The 22,932-nt window shown below is 39.8% G+C and overlaps 1 protein-coding gene across 4 annotated transcripts in view; it reads left to right on the forward strand.

The window, feature by feature from the left end:
- si:dkey-174m14.3 (uncharacterized protein LOC563117 homolog) overlaps positions 1-22,932 on the forward strand; it is an 81,051-nt gene that overhangs the window by 38,845 nt on the left and 19,274 nt on the right. For 2 of the 4 annotated variants that reach the window (XM_062034450.1, XM_062034447.1), the window contains exon 2: positions 9,837-10,030. The exons of 1 other annotated variant lie outside the window; for it this stretch is intronic. In XM_062034450.1, the coding sequence (XP_061890434.1) occupies positions 9,933-10,030 (98 nt within the window). In that variant the 5' untranslated portion in view covers positions 9,837-9,932. Of the gene's footprint in view, positions 1-3,640; positions 7,572-9,836; positions 10,031-22,932 lie in introns of those variants that run through there. One more of the 4 variants, XM_062034448.1, reaches the window with a different exon arrangement.

A 22,932-nucleotide genomic window follows, 5' to 3' on the forward strand; every position in this document is an offset into this window, starting at 1 on the left:
ATCCGCCTCCCTCCATCCCTCCCTCCGTTTTGCTTTTCAGCGCTCTGAAATCCTCTCAAAAGCGAGCATGGCGTGAGTGGGCGGCTGGCAGCCTCGTTTGAACGGTTCGCTGTGAGTGAGAAGGCTCAATTAAAGGAGGAAGCACGAGCGAGGGTTGGAGGGATGGCGGGAGTCAGCACCTGAGATGTCCTCACGTTTGTGGCACCCGCGTTAAATTGGGAGAGGTGTTGAACCTGTGCGACGCTGCAGTGGACAAACAAAAGATGCACTTATAAACACATGGTGATGTGCATACCCACACATGAGCCTCACTGTGACTCCAGCAATTGCAGATGCACCTCACGGCGGGCACGGATCCTTTCCTGGTGTGTGATGACTCAGAGGGGAGCAGCTGGGGAGAAAAGCCTCGAGTGGCTGTGGCGGGGAGGGTCGAGGTGAGGTTTGGAGGGCTGTCACCAGCTGTTACCATGCCTCCTCAGTCTGCGGTGTAAATCACAGACCAGCAATGAGGTGCTAGAGGATCAACACGTTTCCCTCTGGCACCTTTCTGTGAACACCTGCATGGGTGTGTGTGTCTGCTCAAACAAGCTCTCGTTATAGGCGGTCTTTCTACAAAGACCCGCAGGCGCATCTGTCCCTCCGGGTCCCCTCGTTCTGAGGGGACATTCTCAGCGCTCAGCTGAGACCATCCTAAATCAAAGCGTGCCTCTCGTCTAATAACCTGCACCAATCGTCCGTGGGCTGCCGGCTGCGTCTGCACTGCGCACGTCATCCAGATGCAGCGAGTGGGGGGCTGAGGCGGCTCTGAATTTTTTAGAAAAAGGTGGTTTCAGAAAAAGTGTTTGTTTATGTCGGCTTCTTCTGTGTTTGTCCATTTTTTATGTATCAGGCACGTACGTGTGTGTTAAAGAGGCGTTCACAAGCGTGATGCCACCACAATAAGCAAACTATCCATCCATCCATAGCTGCTGGAGCCTATCTCAGCTGCATTCGGACGGAAGGCGGAGTACACCCTGGACAAGTCACCACCTCATCGCAGTAATAAGCAAACTAATAAAACAAATACATCAAATGTATAGTTAATCAGTCTATAAATCACAATGTATTCATATAACGACATCCCCTGATTTGAACCCACATCCGGGCAAGGAAAATTTTCAAAAGCCCAAGGTGGAAAAAAGAATCAAATCAAATCAAAGTTTACTTACACTACTGTTCAAAAGTTTGGGATCACCCAAACAATTTTGTGGAATAGCCTTCATTTCTAAGAACAAGAATAGACTGTCGAGTTTCAGATGAAAGTTCTCTTTTTCTGGCCATTTTGAGCGTTTAATTGACCCCACAAATTTGATGCTCCAGAAACTCAATCTGCTCAAAGGAAGGTCAGTTTTGTAGCTTCTGTAACGAGCTAAACTGTTTTCAGATGTGTGAACATGATTGCACAAGGGTTTTCTAATAATCAATTAGCCTTCTGAGCCAATGAGCAAACACATTGTACCATTAGAACACTGGAGTGATAGTTGCTGGAAATGGGCCTCTATACACCTATGTAGATATTGCACCAAAAACCAGACATTTGCAGCTATAATAGTCATTTACCACATTAGCAATGTATAGAGTGTATTTCTTTAAAGTTAAGACTAGTTTAAAGTTATCTTCATTGAAAAGTACAGTGCTTTTCCTTCAAAAATAAGGACATTTCAATGTGACCCCAAACTTTTGAACGGTAGTGTATATAGCCCTAAATCACGAGTGCCTCAAAGGGCTGCACAAGCCAAAACGACACTCTCGGCTCAGATCCCACATCAGGGCAAGAAAAAACTCAACCCAATGGGCTACAATGAGAAACCTTGGAGGGGGCCGCAATGGACGTCGAGTGGATCTAGTTAATAGTGTGTGAGTCCAGTCCATAGTGGTGCCAGCAGGAGATCATCTTGAGTGGAGACGAGTTAGCAGCGCAGAGACGTCCCCAACTGATGCACAGATGAGTGGTCCACCCCGGGTCCCGACTTTGAACAGTTAGCGCGTCATCTGTGGTCACCTAATTTGTGGCACACCCTCTACACGAAGAAGAGTGTTAAAGACTTAGACTTAGACTTAGACTTCCTTTATTGTCATTCAAATTTGAACTTTACAGTACAGATAAGAATGACATTTTGTTGCATTAGCTCGTTGTAGTGCAGGATAAAAGAGCAATAAGGTGCAGATATAAATAGATTTACTGTACAGATAAATACATTGCACTTTTGCATATGCATCCTTGTTTACGGATGTATGTTATATTGTCTTTATATTCCATTATTATATTCCATTAGTATCCGTTTTTGGGGGAAATTGAGGGGATTATTATGATGCGTTCAAGAGTTTTATGGCCTGAGGGAAGAAGCTGTTACAGAACCTGGAGGTTCTGCTACAGAGGCTGTGGAACCTCTTTCCAGAGCCAAGCAGTGAAAACAGTCCTTGGTGGGGGTGTAAGGAGTCTCTACAGATTTTCTGAGCCCTGGTCAGGCAGCAACTTTTTGTGATTTTCCGTATAGCAGGAAGAGGAGTCCTGATGATCATTTCCTTCGTCCTCACCACTCTCTGTAGAGACTTCCGGTCTAAGGCACTGCAGGCTCCAGTCCAGACAGAGATGCAGTTGGTCAGTAGGCTCATATAGTGCCTCTGTAGAATGTGGTGAGAATAGGGGGAGAGGCGTTCAGAAGCGTGATGCCGCCACAATAAGCAAACTAGTAAAAAAAAAAAAAAATCTAATGTATAGTTAATTAATCTATAAATCACTATGTATTGATATAACGACATCCCCTTATCTGAACCCACATCCGGGCAAGGAAAAACTGCAAAAGCCCAAGCTGGGAAAAAGAAGAAACCTTGTTAGGGGGCCGCAGATGTGATGACCCCCCCTACAGGGTGACCGTTATTGAATGGTTACTTTAATAGATGATGTGAGAGTCCAGTCTATAGGGAAGTCAGTAGAGGGTCGACAATGCAGAGACGTTATGACATAGAAGTGTGGTCGGGTCACGACTTGGGACAGCTAGCGCCTCTTCCAGACTACTACCGCTCCAGATATTATCCGTGACCACCTGGTATCGTTTCCATGCAGGAGAGGGGGTACAGAGCAGAAAGAAAAGCGGCAGGTCAACTGGTCTAAACAGGATATCTCTTAAAGCTAGAGTTTATAAATGATTTTTAAGATGGGACTTGAATGATTCTACCGTATCCTGAAGGAATCAATAAAGTACTATCTATCTATCTATTGCCGGTAGGGCATTCCAGAGTCCTCGAACCCGAAAAGAAAACGCTTTAGAGCCTGCAACCTTTTTTAGGGCTCTGGGAATCTCTAATAGCGCCGGTGTTTTTGGAATGGGGTGGAACATACAGCACAATACAATCAGCAAGAAAAGATGGTGCTAAACTGTTTAGTATTTTTTACCTAATAATAAAACCTTAAAATTGCACCTGTAGTAAAATAAGGTTAGATTTTGTTGTTATTGTTATATACTCGAGTGCTGTATACTAGTACGTCAACTTACAAATTTAATTGGGTATGTGACAGAGCTCTTAACTCAAAACACTTGTATCTCAAATCAATTGGAATAATTTTGAAAGTTAATTGTGCTTGCCCACCCCAAAACAGCAGAATTTTAACATGTAACATGCCTTTTAAAAAGAAAAACTATCCATCCATCCATCCATTTTCTACCGCTTATTCCCTTCGGGGTCGCGGGGGCCGCTGGAGCCTATATCAGCTACAAATCGGGCGGAAGGCAGGGTACACCCTGGACAAGTCGCCACCTCATCGCAGGGCCAAGCCAACACAGATAGACAGACAACATTCACACTCACATTCCCACACTAGGGCCAATTTAGTGTTGCCAATCAACCTATCCCCAGGTGCATGTCTTTGGAGGTGGAAAACTAACTTCTAGATATTAAATATTGCATAAAAACAGTAAAATATAATGTAGTACAATCAACTATAGTAGTTATATGAAGTAATGTAATAATGTACAGTATTTACCTTGGAGAGTGGACTTCTATACTATCTTTTTCCAGCTGCTTCTCCGTCCAACACAATCCGCAGCCTTTCGTGGATAAATGTTCGCGGTTTGGATATTATTGTAACATCCTTGGCTGGTGTTGACCCGTTCTGCTTCAGTATGGTGCAGACTAGCAGTGATACGCTCCAACTGCTTCCCCAAGTTAGCTAGCGAAACGCTCTGTCTTGTTTTGAATTATTGTTTTCTTCAACAGGTTGTTCACCTGACGTATCGCTCGGCTCATTAACTATGCGAGGCTCGAAGTGGTGGACCAGCGAGTTGTTTGCTGTCAGAGCGTTCTGGGCGGCATTTTGCCTTTCTCAAAGAAAAATGCCCTATGCTTGCATTGTTTTCGGCTGTTGGAACCGTTCAAATTGCGAAAAGGATACATGTTTCTCTGGAGTTCCTCGAGAAGTAATCAAGAAGGGCAAAACGTGTCTAGATTTAGATAGGCGGCGTGGCGAAGTTGTTAGAGTGGCTGTGCCAGCAATCGGAGGGTTGCTGGTTACTGGGGTTCAATTCCCACCTTCTACCATCCTTGTCATGTCCGTTGTGTCCTTGGGCAAGATACTTCACCCTTGCTCCTGATGGCTGTTGGTTAGCGCCTTGCATGGCAGCTCCCGCCATCAGTGTGTGAATGTGTGTGTGAATGGGTGAATGTGGAAATACTGTCAAAACGCTTTGAGTACCTTGAAGGTAGAAAAGCGCTATACAAGTATAACCCATTTATCATTATTATCATTTAGATTTTACAAAATAAGACAAAGAAAGGTGGCAAGCACTCCCGTCAATCAATCATCAGAATATTTCAAATGTACACATCCTACCAATATATACGCTTATTGGTGGAAATTATTCTGTCACTCGTTTGGTTTGTAATTTATTGTAAACATTCCATAAGGGGGTGCAAAGTTGGCATATTTGACAATGATTTCACCATTTAGAATTTTCCATCAAAAAAACAAGTTTGTGGTACAAATAAAAAACAATGCACATTTACTATAAAAAGAAAAAAAATTATTCAAAATATTTTAAGTTAGAAACAATATACAAAAATGAAAATAATAATGTATATATGTGTGTAAAAAGAAAAAAGTATAGTAAAAAGTGGGGCGAGCCCCCCTGGGAGCCCAGGGGTTACGGTGTGACCTCGAAGAACATGCTTTATCAGTATCATGCTTCAAACCCCGCTTTGAAAAGCTGTGCACTACAACATGTGCTCATTGTAGCCTGTTAACTTGCTCATTTTGATTAAAAAAACAAAAAAAATGCACAAATGTTACAAAGAAAAAGCAGCTCTTACGCATTACGTTCTAACAATTTGTATGTTTTAACTGTTCCTCATGTACGGACTGAATTTGGCAAAAGAGCTTTTGGCATTGCTGCCCCTATGGCATGGAATGAATTGCAGACGAAACTGAAACTTACAGAACTACTTCCATTTGGAGCCTTCCGTTCTGTCCTGAGGGACAAACAGCGAGAGACGTTTGCACAGTGCCTGTGTTTTTAAAGATGTAAATCTCTGTTGTTTTACACTTCTCTTATGTATTTTAAAATGTATGTCTTAATGTATTTATTTTGAAACTGCTCTGTGACATGTGCTGTTGACCTCTTGGCCAGGTCACCCTTGTGAAAGAGATCTTGATCTCAATGGGTTTTCTTATCTGGTTAAATAAAGGTTCTAAATTGTTTAATTCATTTTTGTTTGGAAGGTTAAAGTGCTTTCTTTATGTATTGTGCCCCGGAGTTAGTGTTGCTGATCAATTTGAATTTATCATTTATTTAATTTAACTTTTTAGTATCAAATCGCTCAAGTCGGTCAAAAAATGTTTATCGTTTAATTATGGATAAAAAATGTTTTTGAATTTCAGACAAATTGATGCACTTCAAATATTTTCTGTTACAGACTAAAAAACAATATTAATAAAGATATTGTTTGTTGTAAGTTGATTGAATTATTTATTGTTTTCTTTAATGTTAAGGATACAATGTTATGCAGAGGTGAACTTATAACAATTGTATATACAAATGATACTATTAATAGTCGTGGCGAAAGTTTTCTTCTTTTCTAGGGGGGGGGGCGTAACAGAAAACTAATTAGAAGCACTTGATTAGGCTAACAGACATTCACAGTCCTATTTAATGGGCTAAAAAAGGCCACACATCAATCAGGGTTTAAACATCTCAAGTTTTTCAAATAGTTAGTGTTTCTAAGATATTATGTTGACTGTGTTATAATTTTTCTGTTGCATACGCATCATGCAATAATAAAGGTATCCACATTTTTCTCAATATGGTGGTGTTGCCTGTTTGGCTTGTTTTCATAGCGCTGGTTGCTTGTTTCTCTTCTGAGATCTGGCAACACTGATTGTAAAAAAAAAAAAAAAAAAAAAAAATATGACAAGTGTAACATGCATGAGTTTCACACCAACAGCATACATAGGTACATATGGCTGCTGGATTCTGACCATTTACCATACAGTGGAACCTTGATTTACAAACTTACTAAGTTCTTGAACAGGGTTCATAAATAGAAAAGTTTGTATGTTAAAATTTCCCCATAACAAACATTGTAAATATGAATAATAAAGTAATTATTCTAGTGAATGTTTGTATACTTTGAACACAATATAAAGTGCTATCCAGTACTGTATATCAAACAAACATAACAAGGTGGTGATGGATCAACTTTCTATTTAATAACAAAGTCAAAACAACTAGCTGAACTGTCCTCATTTTCAGCCACCTTGCTTACACGCACACACACTGCCACTAGCACTGTGGTGCACTCAGAGTTTTAATTCACTAAATTCCTTAACTTTAACAGCCAGGTCGCTTCAATGGTTAGGAATAAAAAAATCGAATCTACTTTGTCGGTTATTCTTCTTGGTGGTTAGTCGAAGAAAGTTGGAGGGGAGGAGGCAGTTTTTACAATGCTGTGAATACATCCTGAATGTTTACAATCAATCACACATCACTTGTCCATTGCTTTCTTTGGACTGATTTTGATCTAGCAAAACTAGAAAAATGCTGTAAAAAGGCAAAAAAAAAAAAAAAAGCACACTAAGTAGCAATTAGCACAGTAGCTAACGACAGAACTGCTCTGATGGAGATCGATAAGCCCGCTCACAATGGATGTGCTGCAGGCACACAATGGGTGGTTGAAATGTTCCTACACGGAGACAAGGTTGATATAACAAAGCGCAATTGTAGGTGGTCTACGGTTTGTAAATTGAAACATTCGTGTAATTAGGGGTGCGTAAATTGAAGTTCTACTGTACTTCAAATGCAGCAATCAGTATGTGTCCATGCACTAAATTAGTCTGATTTCTCAAATATTGTTGCTTTAAATAAGCATTGTATAACCCATAATATACCCATCCTAAATCTGATTGTGTTCGGCTTTAGAAAAGTCAGACTAATGCCTGGATTATGCACCCAGATCTCTCAAGTCTGTCAAAGCGTGGATTTTGGGTTGTTTTGTTTTCCCAGAATGCAAAGGGAAGTTGGAGCGGGCAAGGCGTGAAGGTAAGGACATGTTTATTTAAACACTAACAAAAGGAACAAACGAAAAGCGCGCACAATGGCGGAAGTATAAACTTGGCTATAAAACAAAACTAACACTTAGACAGAAACTATGGACGTGAAACAAAACCACACTTACTGTGACGTGAAAAAACAAAACTTACGTGGCATGGAACTATGGTTTGGAATGAACGCATGGGTGTCAGAAGTAATGTCGCCAGGCCGACTGCCTGGCAACTGAAAGCTTAAATAATACCGACATGATTAATGACAGGTGTGTGAGTGCAGAACGTGAGACAGGTGAAACTAATGAGTAGTCATGGTGACAAGGCAAGGGAGTGAAAGCAGGAACTAAAAAGTGTCCAAAAACCTAGCGGAACATAACTAAACAAAAACATGATCAACAGACATGACAAAGTCGGTGTGTGCCGCCGGAGGGGACCCTTCGTATGGCACATGCGCCAGTCTCAACATGCGAGATATAATGATAATAATGTTTTTATATAAAAAAAGGAGACTGTTTATTTGCTTCACAAATTAAAAGAACATAACATGTTGAAGTGCATCGATAGGAGTAAAAAACAAACAAGAGATTTATTTAAGGAAATGTAGAATGCCGGCTTCATTCGGACTCCCGAACGAAATACGAAAGAGATGAAAGAGTATGAAGCAGGTATATTAAAGACGAATAATAAAGCATACACAAACCTCTTCACGATGCATTTGTGCACTCCAAAGTGATTAGCACTTTCTCTTTCTATGCCACATCAATGTGGAATGCGCTCCCAACAGGTATAAAAGAAAGGGCATCTCTATCCTCCTTCAAAACCGCAATAAAAGTTCACCTCCAGGCAGATACAACCCTAAACTAACACCCTCCCCAATTGCTAACAATCAAATGTAAACAATCAAATGCCGATACTTTTTCTTATGCCTTCTGACTCTCTCTCTCTCTCTCTCTCTCTCTCTCTCTCTCTCTCTCTCTCTCTCTCTCTCTCTCTCTCTCCTCTCTCTCTCTCTCTCTCTCTCTCTCTCTATGTCCACTACTTGATGTCCATATCCTAACCCCCCCCCCCCCCCGCCCCTCCACACCCCTGATTGTAAATAATGTAAATAATTCATTGTGATTATCTTGTGTGATGACTGTATTATGATGATAGTATATATGATAGTATATATCTGTATAATGAATCAATTTAAGTGGACCCCGACTTAAACAAGTTGAAAAACTTATTCGGGTGTTACCATTTAGTGGTCAATTGTACGGAATATGTACTTCACTGTGCAACCTACTAATAAAAGTCTCAATCAATCAATCAATCAATCAGCAATAACTCTGTATTCCACACAACTAGCAAGCTTGCCCAGAACAAAAGCAACTTTCATCTGGAACAGTATCAGCCGGGGCACGAACAGTCTTTTCCTTCGGATTTAGAACTCTTCCCATCAATCTAAAGATCCTTATGAATAAACTCAAAGACATTGGAAAGTTTTGTTCGCATGATTCTCTGTCCAGAAATTCCTGTGAAACAACTCTCCCGCCGGCCTTTCTTTGCTTCGGACCTGCATCCGCTCCGAGACATTTTTAGTAGTAGCATCATGTTTGTAGCGGAATCTAAGATAATTTCTTGATGCTGTCTGCTATTTAACATCAGCATAGCCATTAAAGACGTAATATTTGTAATATGTGCCAATATTACAGCGGACATCAGCTACAACAGAGTGTGCATGGACACGGGGACTTCATATGTAGGTGTGAAAATACAAAAAAACAAACCTATTTGAGAAATCAGACTAATTTAGTGCATGGAAACCTAGTGTGGAAGAGAGTCCATTCCCTCTCGAGAGAACTGGTTCCAGAGCCCTTGCTGTGCGTCGAAGTGAGTCCGACTATATCCAGCCGGAACTTCTCCACCTCGCGCACTAGCTCAGGCTCCTTCCTCCCCAGCGAGGTGAAATTCCACGTCCCAAGAGCTAGCTTATGTAGCCGAGGATCGGACCGCCAAGTGCCCTGCCTTCGGCTGCCGCAAAGTGGTGAGCCCATGAGTGGTGAGCCCATTGGAGGGGGGATCCACGTTGCCTCTTCGCAGAGAGGAGTGATAGACCATCTTATGCAGTTAAAAAAAAAGGGTTCCTACAGCCACTGCTGTCAATGCCAATGTTTTAGGACCATTGACCATTGTTCGAAGTAATGCATCAAACCATGCCAAAGTAATTGTTTTCCTATTAAACATATGAATAATATTGTTTGTTTGTTTTGTTTGGCAGGTAGAGCAATCAGTAACTCTGCAGGCCAGACTTAGGGGGTCTCCTTTGGGACTCTAACACGCATGTCAGCTCCTCGTGGCCGATCCCTATGAACACATGACAGGGAAGGAACACAGACAAACCATGAAAAAGATATACATTGGCAAAACAGCCTTAAAAGCCCCGCGCAATGGCGGCAAACATCTGAAAAAGAGGTAAGAGCCACCATCATTCCACCCGTCCTCATTTTCATCTGTTTGTCCACTCGTCCGCCCCCGTGGTGTCTCCTCTTGCCATCCAGTCGCACTAAACCATCCTCAGCCGACCTCTCTTGAGCCCGACAGTCATGTTGCTTCGTCATCCTCTCGGCGCGGTGAGAGCACTCATTACGTCTGACTCAGCGCCCGTTTCACAGCCGAGGTCACTAATGGGAGATTTTTCCCGTCCCTCGAGCTACTCTGCGCAGACTCATCCCAAATCAAACAACAAACACTTGAATTCCCTTGACAACGCCGCTTAAAGAGGAGCAGAGGTGAGGTGAGCCCTAAAATACCATCGAGTCAGCTGAGAGATGCATTGATTGGTTTTAAAGTCAGGGTACTTTCTGGAAAAAGGGCGACTGCCCTGGAGAGTAGTGATGGGTACCGTTCACATTTGAACCGATACGGTACCAATTTTTGGTACCTTCTTCCTGGAAATTTATACCGGTATTCAACGTTGCCAATTTTTAAATATTGTTTTTTATGATAAAAGCTCATTTTTGTATTGCAACATTTAAAATTGAGCTGGTTATGATAATTGCTGGCCAGTTATCGTTCTCATTTGCGAGTACTGTATGACATTAAGTTGCAACTACAGTTGCAAGTCCAAGACGTTAGATGGCAGTAGTGCATAGTTTATGGTGTGCTTTTTGTTGCGCCCTAAACGTGTTGATACTGTAAGCATTGTACTATTATGCACCAGCTGTTTGATTGTAACGTGCATTTTAGTTGTAGTTTTCATTAACAAATTTGGAGATGTTGAAATCGCCATGTAAAAGCGCTGATGCTAATAATAGCCCGTCTATGGCAAATCTAATGTAAATTATCATCAAGATACCGCATTTTTGAATAATGGAAATGGAGACTTACTTTTCTTACGTTGGAGCGTTGTTTAAGGTCAATTTCTTTGTTGACATTGAAAATTGCAACATTACCTGGAGCACAGGTGTCAAACCCAAGGCCCAGGGGCCAGATCTGGCCCGCTATACAAATTTATATGGCCTGCGAAAGCCTGAAAATATGATTTAATGAAGTACTTTATCTTGTCTGGCTAAATGTATTTTTTATTTTGACATTAAAAAATATATGTACATCATGCAATTGCATATGTTTTAAACTGTAATATTATCTAGTATTGCAACAAAAGATTATATTATACATTATAAAAAAAAACAATTGTTAAAATAAAATATACTTAAATATCTGCTTGACAAGTGATTTCAAAGTGATTCATTAAATGGTGCTCTGTAAAAATGACAAAAATGTGTTTATGGTAAAATTCTGGTGAAAGAGGTACCAGGTTTTTACAGTAAACAACTTTGGTACCGTTTTTCCATTTACTGTAATACACTACGAAAACAACAACCGTATATTTTACAATAGAAAAAAATAAAATAAAATAACTGGCAGGTCAGTAACATAAATTTTACCATAAAAGAGTGGTACTGTTTTTCCATTCCATTTAAATTTTGTTGACTAAAAATGTTCATCTTAGTTATCGTCAATGACCGGTTTTACCCTGACTAAAACAGGTCTTGTTGTAAATTTAGTTTTTTAGATGCTCTGCAATAACCTTAAAAGTGATTTCAAGACAAATTCAAAGATGCGTTACCATTTATACTTTATATTTTAGTCGACAAAATGTACTGTTATTTTAGTCTACTAAAATGTTGAGAAATATAGTCGACTAAAACTCAATCAATTTAGATGACTAAAGCTAAAATACATTGGAATAAAAATATTATGATTAAAACCAAATTTTAAAACTGCTGTCAAAATTAACACTGTTCATGATAACTAAGACAAACATTTTTAATCAACAAAATTAACACTTTTGCAAATTTTGCAGTAAAATTCTGGCAACATACTTTAGCTGGCAGTTTTTTTTACAGTAAAATCTATAATTATTTTTTGGAAAAAAAGATACAGTCAAATGCATAGGCGATTATTTATTATCATTAGGTACATTTTTATACATTTGTATTCATATATTATTTGCTGCTACAAGCGGCCCTCTGAGGGCAACCGTAACTGCCATGTGGCCCTCAATGATAACGAGTTTGACACACATGACCTTGAGGTAGCTTGGCTGAGTATGCTCTCAGTGCTGCTGGAGTGATTGCCAAGTGTCGAAGTGCTAAGACGTAACCGGGCGTGACGTCACACGCAACCCAGTTACCGTAAAATGACACCGTTGGATTTTACGTAAATCAGTGTATGACTGGCGGAATTCAGTCGGTGCCCAAAAAATACCAGATCTGGTTCCCATCTCTACGGTAAAGTGACATTTATCTCTCATATTGCAAAGGAAAAATTCAAATTGTCTAAACATTTGGGTGAGGCAGTCATATTTAATAGTGTCAAAGACAATTCAACAAGCGGCAACCTTACGAGAGTCCTGTTAGATTTAAATCAGAGCAGTTATCTCGGGGCGCTTTTCATCCACTCTCAAGTCCTATTAATGGATAAATACGAATGAACCCTCATCCGAGAGCAGTTAACTACACCCCTCAGACTGGAGTCTGCTCATTGGGTTTGCAGAGAAATCAATTAGGAAGCCATGCGGCGGTCAGGGTTGGACAGTTGAAGACGCGATCATGGTTTATGACGGTGGACAGACCAAGAAGAGAGGATCATGGGAAATCCCTAATGTGCATGTTCACTTTTAATACATTAGGTTTTAGTTCAAAGTAAAACTGGTGCATTGGAACGCACTGTCTGGTTCATTTCACCGAATGCTGACCTTCAATAGAGCAAGTTTGTTTGCAAACAAATTGCGGTGCCGTGGGGCTCATTTCACCTGAATTATAAATGCGCAGACACCAAAAGCATTGCAGGTCTTAAAATAACGTAAGGCATGGGGGAATAGTGAAATGATAAGTTAAATGTGACCATTTGTGACAAAAGTAAAACACATACGAGGGCTGGTTCTTTTTGGAACAAAAGAGACCATGTTTATCATTTAGGGTTGGGTATCATTTCAATTGACAATTCCGGTCCTCAATGAATCTTGGTTATGAGTTTTTAAAGAGGCGTGATCAAAAATGTACTATTCTCACAGGGCTATTTTCAAGCAGTTTATAAATATCAATCCTTTGAACTGGAAGACACATTTTATGTTGATTTTCACAGGAGTACACTTACACAGAAGTTTCACTTTATTTTGAAAACCTCCATAAAAAAAAAATATCATACAGTTTTCTACGAATGTCTCTAATAAAAAACATATGGTGTATTGATTAATGAAATAATCTGGAAGGGTGCACATTTAGTCTTTAGGCCAGGGACGTTGAAAGAGCCATATTGGACCAAAAATACAAAAAACAAACCTGTCTGGAGCCGCAAACAATGAAAATACTCATATAAGTGTTATAATGAAGGCAACACATGATGTAAGTGTCTATATTAGCTGTAACAGCCTACTATCAAAATGACTATGTGTCGCAGGCTGAAGCAAATCTTCGTTGACAGAAATGTTGAAATTTAATATTTATTCTACACATTTTTACAACGTTAGAAGCCATTAGTAAATCAGAGGTTACTCAAAAGGTGAGATAACTCCCGGAAATTACTGGATTTTAATGGCCAAAGGTATAGATGTGTTTGTCCAATGAAACAGCAGGCTGTCTTCTTTTAATAGACAAGCTAGGTAATGTTTGCTGTGGTCTGGAACAACATGGCTCACAAACAACTATCTGAAATGCAGCCAATATTACATAGAGATAATGTGTCATGAGACATGTAAATATAAATGCAATACACAGAGGATAAAAGTAAAGGATATTAAATGAGCTCAAATATACCTACAAATGAGGCATAATGAAGCAATATGTACATACAGTTAGCCTAAGTAGCATGTTAGCATTGATTAGCTTGCAGTCATGCACTGACCAAATATGCCTGATTAGCACTCCAACAAGTCAATAACATCAACAAAGTTGATGTTATTGACTAAGTTTTATGCTGTGTGCATTCACACACAACATACAACTTTTGGTGGACAAAATGAGACAAAGGAGTGGAAGATTTTACATGTAAACAAACTGTTGCATCACAGTCCACACTATGGTGAGTTCCAGAAACGCTGAAATTAGTAGGACAAAACGATGTTCACCAAATACTCTCATCAGTGAAGCATACACACAAACATATTAAACAGTGGGCTTTCTAACAATTGGGAAGGTTTGTGTCATGTTTGTCCTCAAACAAAAAACTTACTAAAACAAAAACATAATTTTTTTCCCCCATCTTTTTCCATTTTCGAACATTTTTTAAAAATGCTCCAGGGAGCCACTAGGGCGGCACTAAAGAGCCGCGGGTTGCTAACCCCCGCTTTAGGCAGATACACCGGAACCTCAGTTTTTGAAAAAAGCTTGTAAAATATCCAAGAAAATAATGTTTGATGTCAAACACATAACGTGTACATGTGTACTCCGGCGGTAAGAGAAGAAGAAAGTGAAAACAGAAGAGTGCGAGCATCCGGTTTTATCGAGTGTTTTAGTTGTCATGACAGGTTATCTCCAGTAGCCATGTGTTGATTCTATTAATGGTACAGTATGTCACCTGCTCCACATTACATTTTTAAACAAAAAAATACGTAATACCACACGCTAGCATATGTTACTAGCAATGTAACAATCTCTAAATTTCTTGGTACAATATCATCATGACTTTAGGCCACAGATACCGTATTATTGCGGTATTTCTTTTTCACATTTGACGTAAAAATAAAATGGTGAATCTAAATGTTAAATTTATATCTTACTGTAAATGTTAAATATAAATATAGATCCATCCATCCATTTTCTACCGCTTGATGTAGAATATCATTTTCAAATGTAAATATGAAATACAAATACAAATCTAAATACTAAATCGAAATGTTTCTTCAAGTGTAAATCTAAATATTTAGAAAATATGCAAAAATCCTACTGTTCTAACGCGTAAAGACACTCTCACATCTCTGACTGTCATGCTTTAAAGTGGATGTGCTGTGCCAATGATGACAAAATGCATAACATGACAGCTGATTATTGATAGATAAATGCCAATATATATTTACTATTTATATTTAACATCTATATTTGAACAGTTTTAACTTTTAAGTCCAAATATAACATTTATTTTAAACATTTAAATGTACATTTGCATTTGAGATTTAGATTTAACATTTATAGCTAGATTTCACATTTGTACGTATGATTTAAGTTTAGAGTTAACATTTAGATTAAAGGCCTACTGAAACCCACTACTACCGACCACGCAGTCTGATAGTTTATATATCAATGATGAAATCTTAACATTGCAACACATGCCAATACGGCCGGGTTAACTGATAAAGTGCAATTTTAAATTTCCCGCTAAACTTCCGGTTGAAAACGCCTTTGGATGATGACATATGCGCGTGACGTAACCAGTGAAACAAAAGTATCGGTACCCCATTGAATCCAATACAAAATAGCTCGGTTTTCATCTCATAATTCCACAGTATTCTGGACATCTGTGTTGGTGAATCTTTTGCAATTTGTTTAATGCACAATGAAGACTGCAAAGAAGAAAGTTGTAGGTGGGACTAGCGGCGGACTACAGCAACACAACTAGGAAGACAGAGATGGATAGCAGACGTGTTAGCCGCCGAACTCACCTTAACTTCCTCCGTCTCGCCGACCGCATCTGTGATCGGGTGAAGTCCTTCGTCGCACCGTCGATCGCTGGAACGCAGGTGAGCACGGGTGTTGATGAGCAGATGAGGGCTGGCTGGCGTAGGTGGATAGCTATTGTTTTTAGCATAGCTCTGTGAGGTATGGTTGCTAAGTTAGCTTCAATGGCGTCGTTAGCAACAACATTGTTAACCTTCGCCAGGCTGGAAAGCATTAACCGTGTATTTACATGTCCCTGGTTTAATAGTATTGTTGATCTTCTGTCCATCCTTCCAGTCAGGGATTTATTTATTTTGTTTCTATTTGCAGCTAAGCACGATGCTATCACGTTAGCTCCGTAGTTAAAGTGTTTCGTCGATGTATTGTCGTGGAGATAAAAGTCACTGTGAATGTCCATTTCGCGTTCTCGACTCTCATTTTCAAGAGGATATAGTATCCGAGGTGGGTTAAAATACAAATCTGTGATCCACAATAGAAAAAGGAGAGAGTGTGGAATCCAATGAGCCAGCTTGTACCTAAGTTACGGTCAGAGCGAAAAAAGATATGTCTTGCACTGCATTCTAGTCATTCACTCTAACGTTCCTCATCCACAAATCTTTCATCCTCGCTCAAATTAATGGGGTAATCGTCGCTTTCTCTGTCCGAATCGCTCTAGCTGCATTGTAAACAATAGGAAAATGTGAGGAGCTGTTCAAATGACTACGTCACGCTACTTCCGGTAGGGGCAAGGCTTTTTTTTTATCAGATATCAAAAGTTGCGATCTTTATCGTCGTTGTTCTCTACTAAATCCTTTCAGCAAAAATATGGCAATATCGCGAAATGATCAAGTATGACACATAGAAAGGATCTGCTATCCCCGTTTGAATAAAAATATTTCATTTCAGTAGGCCTTTAAGAGTTGACATTGAGATTTATCATTTACATTAACATTTAGATTCAAAATTTGGATTCACCGTTGAATTTTGATTTATCATTTATATTCACCATTTACTTTCTACCTCGCATGTGAAGAAAATTAACCAAAATGTGAGAAAAGTAACGCAAATATTCAAAATACATCAACTGAAAAAAGTGTGATTGCATTTTTACATTCAGCATTATTGCTAGCAATGTGAAACGACAATACCGCCGTGTTTACAATACCGTTATCATGTGTATGTTAGTAATATTGGTTTAAGAATGGAGATTTAACAAATACAGTAAATTTCTGTATTAGTGGAGTGTGGCTTACATGGTCGGACCAGGAAGAGGGCGGGATATAATGCTTATAGCTCCTTTGAGAGTGAGCGCCCTCTAGGCATAAGTGCTGTTCCTGGTTTAATTTTGGTAGGGTCCTACTTCTGTCCCTACTTCTTCCCTCAGCTTCAAAAGACTCTCAGCTAGTATCACTCTCAGGTAGTATCATCATTTTGACAATGCAGTAAATGCTTCATATTCAAATTTGTGAGGACGTCTGTTAATTTATCGAGGCAATCTTTTTGCCACCTATTGCTGTCACAATGACTCCAGGACCAGCTTGGCCAGTCGGGCTGACAGCAGCCGCCGGTAATTGCGGCACAAATGGCGCCGGAGGGAATGACCCGTCTTTGTGTCACGTACGGCTGCTACTACTAGAAGCGCTCCTGTGTTGTAATAATAAATTGAGTAATCAAACAAGAGTCAAAGTCTTACGTATCATTTTTATTTAAAATATTGCAAACCAAAAATGACCTAATTTTTACATGAAACTTAAATTTGGCTGTGTAAACACATTTTGTTGCAAGATACACAAATAATTTTTATATCGGGGGTAATCAGAGTCACCCATCTCTTAAGTTGTATTTACCATTGCAGTGATTATCTTTTCAAACAGGGTGAGTCTGTTTTGGCCACGCACAACTAGCTTCTTCTTCTTCTTCACCTTCTTCCTGACCCAACCATTTCTTTCTTATTTGGCCCGTGTGAAGTCTCAGGTACACAATCGTTCTGTCATGCGCTGGAATCACAAGAAGCACCTCCAACTGAATTGTGATTGGCCAGAGCGTGCAGCGCTTAGGCACATTGCTACTTTCCATATGATTTGCGTATTTATAAGGGGGCGTGATCAATTCCAGGTCGATTGGGATGTAACAAAGAAATGGCCCTGAGATCGGCGGTAGGTCGTGAGTTCAAACCCCGGCCGAGTTATACCAAAGGTTATAAAAATGGGACCCATTACCTCCCTGCTTGGCACTCAACGTCAAGGGTTGGAATTGGGGGTTAAATCACCAAAAACGATTCCCGGGCGCGGCCACCGCTGCTGCTCACTGCTTCCCTCACCTCCCAGGGGGTGAACAAGGGGATGGGTCGAATGCAGAGAATAGTTTCACCACACCTAGTGCGTGTGTGACTATCATTGGTACTTTAACTTTAAATGTGCTTGAATTTTTGCGTGCTCGTACATTATTGTGTCTGAATTATTTTTTTTTTCAGTACACATTTTTCTGGATTTTAACCTATTTTTAGTAAAACGTCCACGCAACTCTTAACACAGGGGCGTCAAACGTACGGCCCGGATGCCGTATTAGGCTCGCAAACAAGTTTAATCCGGCCTGCAGCCCGCAACATTAATTTGCTAAATATCGTTTAAAGATAACATGTCAGCTGATTTTGTGCGCCCTCTGGATTGGCTTCCGCTACGCCAATCAGTGCAGGTGCAAGCAATCAGCTGCTCCTGTTGTGGCTGGCAGCAGATGGCGGCGGCACAATACCTTCTTTCATCGTAAATTATCCACTCAACGGATGAAATAACGAAACGATAAGATGCGAAGACTTAAGTCAACTTGACCATCATCTTTGTAGTTAGAGTTCAATGCAGCGCTTGCAATTGGTTGGATGCACGATGTGCGTGCCCAGAACTGCTCTGTAAAAATGTGTGTTTTTACATTTGTTGTGTTTCTTCTATTTTATTTAATACTTAAATCTACCATGTTCACATTGGTTAAGTTTGTAGTTATGTCACCTTGATTTCTGCTATGGTGTCATTTGGATAACTGTTTTGTTTATGTTATAATATTTGAATTATGACAAATGAATGTGTTGTGGCAGTATGCGGATGTCACCAATACGGCGGTTTAAAGAAAAACTCGATTGCTTTTCCAAACGTTTTTAATGAACTGCCAACATGACCATTCAAAACAGGAAGTGCTTAAAGCTTAATGGCTTTGTAAAAACACTAAGACAAAGTCTAAGTTCATTGTGGTCTTCATGGTGTTTTTGAAACTGCACCAATTTTTTTCCTCAGAATTTTTTTTAACTAACTTAAAGATTACCGTATTTTTTGGCCTATAAGGCACACTTAAAGGCCTACTGAAACCCACTACTACCGACCACGCAGTCTGATAGTTTATATATCAAGGATGAAATCTTAACATTGCAACACATGCCAATACGGCCGGGTTACATTAGTAAAGTGCAATTTTAAATTTCCCGGGAAATATCCGGATGAAAACGTCTCGGTATGATGACGTTTGCGCGTGACGTCACGGAGTGAACGGAAGTATTGGCACACCATTGTGTCCCAATACAAACAGCTCTGTTTTCATCGAAAAATTCCACAGTATTCTGGACTTCTGTGTTGGTGAATCTTTTGCAATTTGTTTAATGAACAATGAAAACTGCAAAAAAGAAAGCTGTAGGTGGGATCGGTGTATTAGCGGCGGACTACAGCAACACAACCAGGAGGACTTTGAGATGGATAGCAGACGCGCTAGCCGGCAAACTCACCTTGACTTCCTCCGTCTCCGGGCCGCCGACCGCATCTATGATCCGGTGAAGTCCTTCGTTGCTCCGTCGATCGCTGGAACGCAGGTGAGCACGGGTGTTGATGAGCAGATGAGGGCTGGCTGGCGTAGGTGGATAGCTAATGTTTTTAGCATAGCTCTGTGAGGTCCCGTTGCTAAGTTACCTTCAATGGCGTCGTTAGCAACAGCATTGTTAAGCTTCACCAGGCTGGAAAGCATTAACCGTGTAGTTACATGTCCATGGTTTAATAGTAATGTTGATTTTCCGTCTATCCTTCCAGTCAGGGGTTTATTTCTTTTGTTTCTATCTGCATTTAAGCCCGATGCTATCACGTTAGCTCCGTAGCTAAAGAGCTTCGCCGATGTATTGTTGTGGAGATAAAAGTCACTGTGAATGTCCATTTTGCGGTCTCGACTCTCATTTTCAAGAGGATATAGTATCCGAGGTGGTTTAAAATACAAATCCTTGATCCACAATAGAAAAAGGAGAAAGTGTGGAATCCAATGAGCCCTTGTACCTAAGTTACGGTCAGAGCGAAAACAGATACGTCCTGCACTGCACTCTAGTCCTTCACTCTCACGTTCCTCATCCACAAATCTTTCATCCTCGCTCAAATTAATGGGGTAATCGTCGCTTTCTCGGTCCGAATCGCTCTCGCTGCTGGTGTAAACAATGGGGAAATGTGAGGAGCCTTTCAACCTGTGACGTCACGCTACTTCCGGTACAGGCAAGAAGGCTTTTTTTTTATCAGCGACCAAAAGTTGCGAACTTTATCGTCGATGTTCTCTACTAAATCCTTTCAGCAAAAATATGGCAATATCGTGAAATGATCAAGTATGACACATAGAATGGATCTGCTATCCCCGTTTAAATAAAAAAAAAATCATTTCAGGAGGCCTTTAAAATCCTTTCATTTTCTCAAAACTCGACAGTGCGCTTTATAACACGGTGCGCCTAATGTACAGATTACTTCTGGTTGTGCTTACTGATCTCGAAGCTATTTTATTTGGTACATGGTGAAATGATAAGTGTGACAAGTAGATGGCAGTCACACATAAGAGATACGTGTACGTGTAGACTGCAATATGATGGCGGTCACACATAAGAGATATGTGTAGACTGCAATATAAGTCAAGTAAAAAACACCAAAATTGTATATGTTCCATTGAAAATATAGAACATTACACAGGGCGCTCAAAAATCTATCAAAATGTTTTAGTACGACTTTGGTAAGCTATGAAGCCGCACCGCTTGATGGATAGTACTGTGATTCAACATACAAGATATTATTATGGTGTGTGTACAAGGTAAGACATATTATCTGGCGTTTTGTTTCGCAATATTATGCAAAAGCAACTTTTCTTACCTTCTGGTACCTGTTTATGTGTATTTGGGATCTCCATAAGGCCTGAAAATTTGTGCGCGTCCGCCTTTGTAGTCCTTAACGACATCGTAGTCGATAAGCTTCTTCTTTTTCTCTATCTTCTTGTTATGGGACATTCATCCTCCGCTGTTGCCATTTCTAACATAAAATCATGTAAAGTTATGTCAGTAAACTCGACATGAAAGCGCTAAAACATACCGGTGTAGTGAGTTTCCATTATTCACCCAAGGAACTTTAGTTATTAGAGAGTTCCGGTCGGATGTTTTTTCACGGGACACATTTCCGGCGTTGTTATTGCACTGGTGAGCCACGGATGAGAAGATGCTGCTCCGTTATGGATTTAAGTAAAGTCTGAATGTCATTAAAACAGTTAGCTCCATCTTTTGACACTTCTTCCACTCCCGTCTTTGCACGCCAGACCGCTACAACAAAGATGACGGAGAAAAGACGCTGCCGAAGGTGAGCCACGTAAATAAGACCGCCCACAAAACGGCGCATCCTGAAGCGACTGTCAGAAAGCGGCTTGAAGATGATCTGTAAAACATAATCTATGCAACATTTTGACCAAAGAACCACCATTACATGTTATGTAGACCACAATGAAGCTTTTTACATTTAGGAAAAAAATATTTATATATCACTCATTTAATGCGCCCTATAATCCAGTGCGCCTTTTGTATGAAAATAGGCCTGACTGGACCCGCTCATCGGCAGTGCGCTTTATAATCCGGTGCACCCTATGGTCCGGAAAATACGGTATTTGTAATATGTACATTTTTAGATTGTGCGTGTTCCTTTTTTGGCCAGAGTAAGACAAAGAAAACAATCCGAAGTTGTCTTTATTTTTACGTTTTAATGCCCTGATTTTACCAGTCCGGCCCGCGTGGGAATAGATTTTCCTCCGTGCGGCCCCTGAGCTCAAATGAAACTCCTGTCTTAACACATGAGGCCCCAGGTCACTAGTGTGTGTGAGTGACAGGAAGAAAAGCTCTGGCTTGCTCGGGGGAAAATCCTCTGACTCCACCTGTTGAGGAAAATCCCTAGACCCCGAATGTAAGACAACTTTTCTAATGAAAAACATCTTAATAGAAAGTTTGGTAACACTTTAGTATGGGGAACATGTTGTAAGTAACAAAGACTTTATTTAGAGTTATTTGGACACAAGGGGAACATATTGTAAGTAGAGATGTCCGATAATATCGGCCTGCCAATATTATCGGCCGATAAATGCTTTAAAATGTAATATCGGAAATTATCGGTATCGTTTTTTTTTATTATTATCGGTATCGTTTTTTTGGGGTTTTTTTGTTGTTGTTGTTTTTTTTTAATTAAATCAACATAAAAAACACAAGATACACTTACAATTAGTGCACCAACCCAAAAAACCTTCCTCCCCCATTTACACTCATTCACACTCATTCACACAAAAGGGTTGTTTCTTTCTGTTATTAATATTCTGGTTCCTACATTATATATCAGTATATATCAATACAGTCTGCAAGGGATACAGTCCGTAAGCACACATGATTGTGCATGCTGCTGGTCCACTAATAGTACTAACCTTTAACAGTTAATTTTACTCATTTTCATTAAATAATTACTAGTTTCTATGTAACTGTTTTTATATTGTTTTACTTTCTTCGTTTTTAATTTATGTATCTTATTTTATTTTATAATTTTTTTTAAAAAGGACCTTATCTTCACCACGCCTGGTTGTCCAAATTAGGCATAATAATGTGTTAATTCCACGACTGTATACATCAGTATCGGTTGATATCGGTATCGGTTGATATCGGTATCGGTAATTAAAGAGTTGGACAATATCGGATATCGGCAAAAAGCCATTATCGGACATCCCTAATTGTAAGTAACAAAGACTTAATTTAGAGTTATTTGGACTCTAGGGGAACATATTGTAAGTAACAGACCTTAATTTAGAGTTATTTGGTTAGGGTCAGAGGGTTAGGGTTAGGTTGTATAATAAGGCCATGTAGAATAAGGCATTAATAAGTACTTAATAATGACTAATTAAGGGAAATATGTTACTAAT

The sequence above is a fragment of the Entelurus aequoreus genome, linkage group LG23, assembly GCF_033978785.1.
Source record: "Entelurus aequoreus isolate RoL-2023_Sb linkage group LG23, RoL_Eaeq_v1.1, whole genome shotgun sequence".
NCBI lineage: Eukaryota > Metazoa > Chordata > Actinopteri > Syngnathiformes > Syngnathidae > Entelurus > Entelurus aequoreus.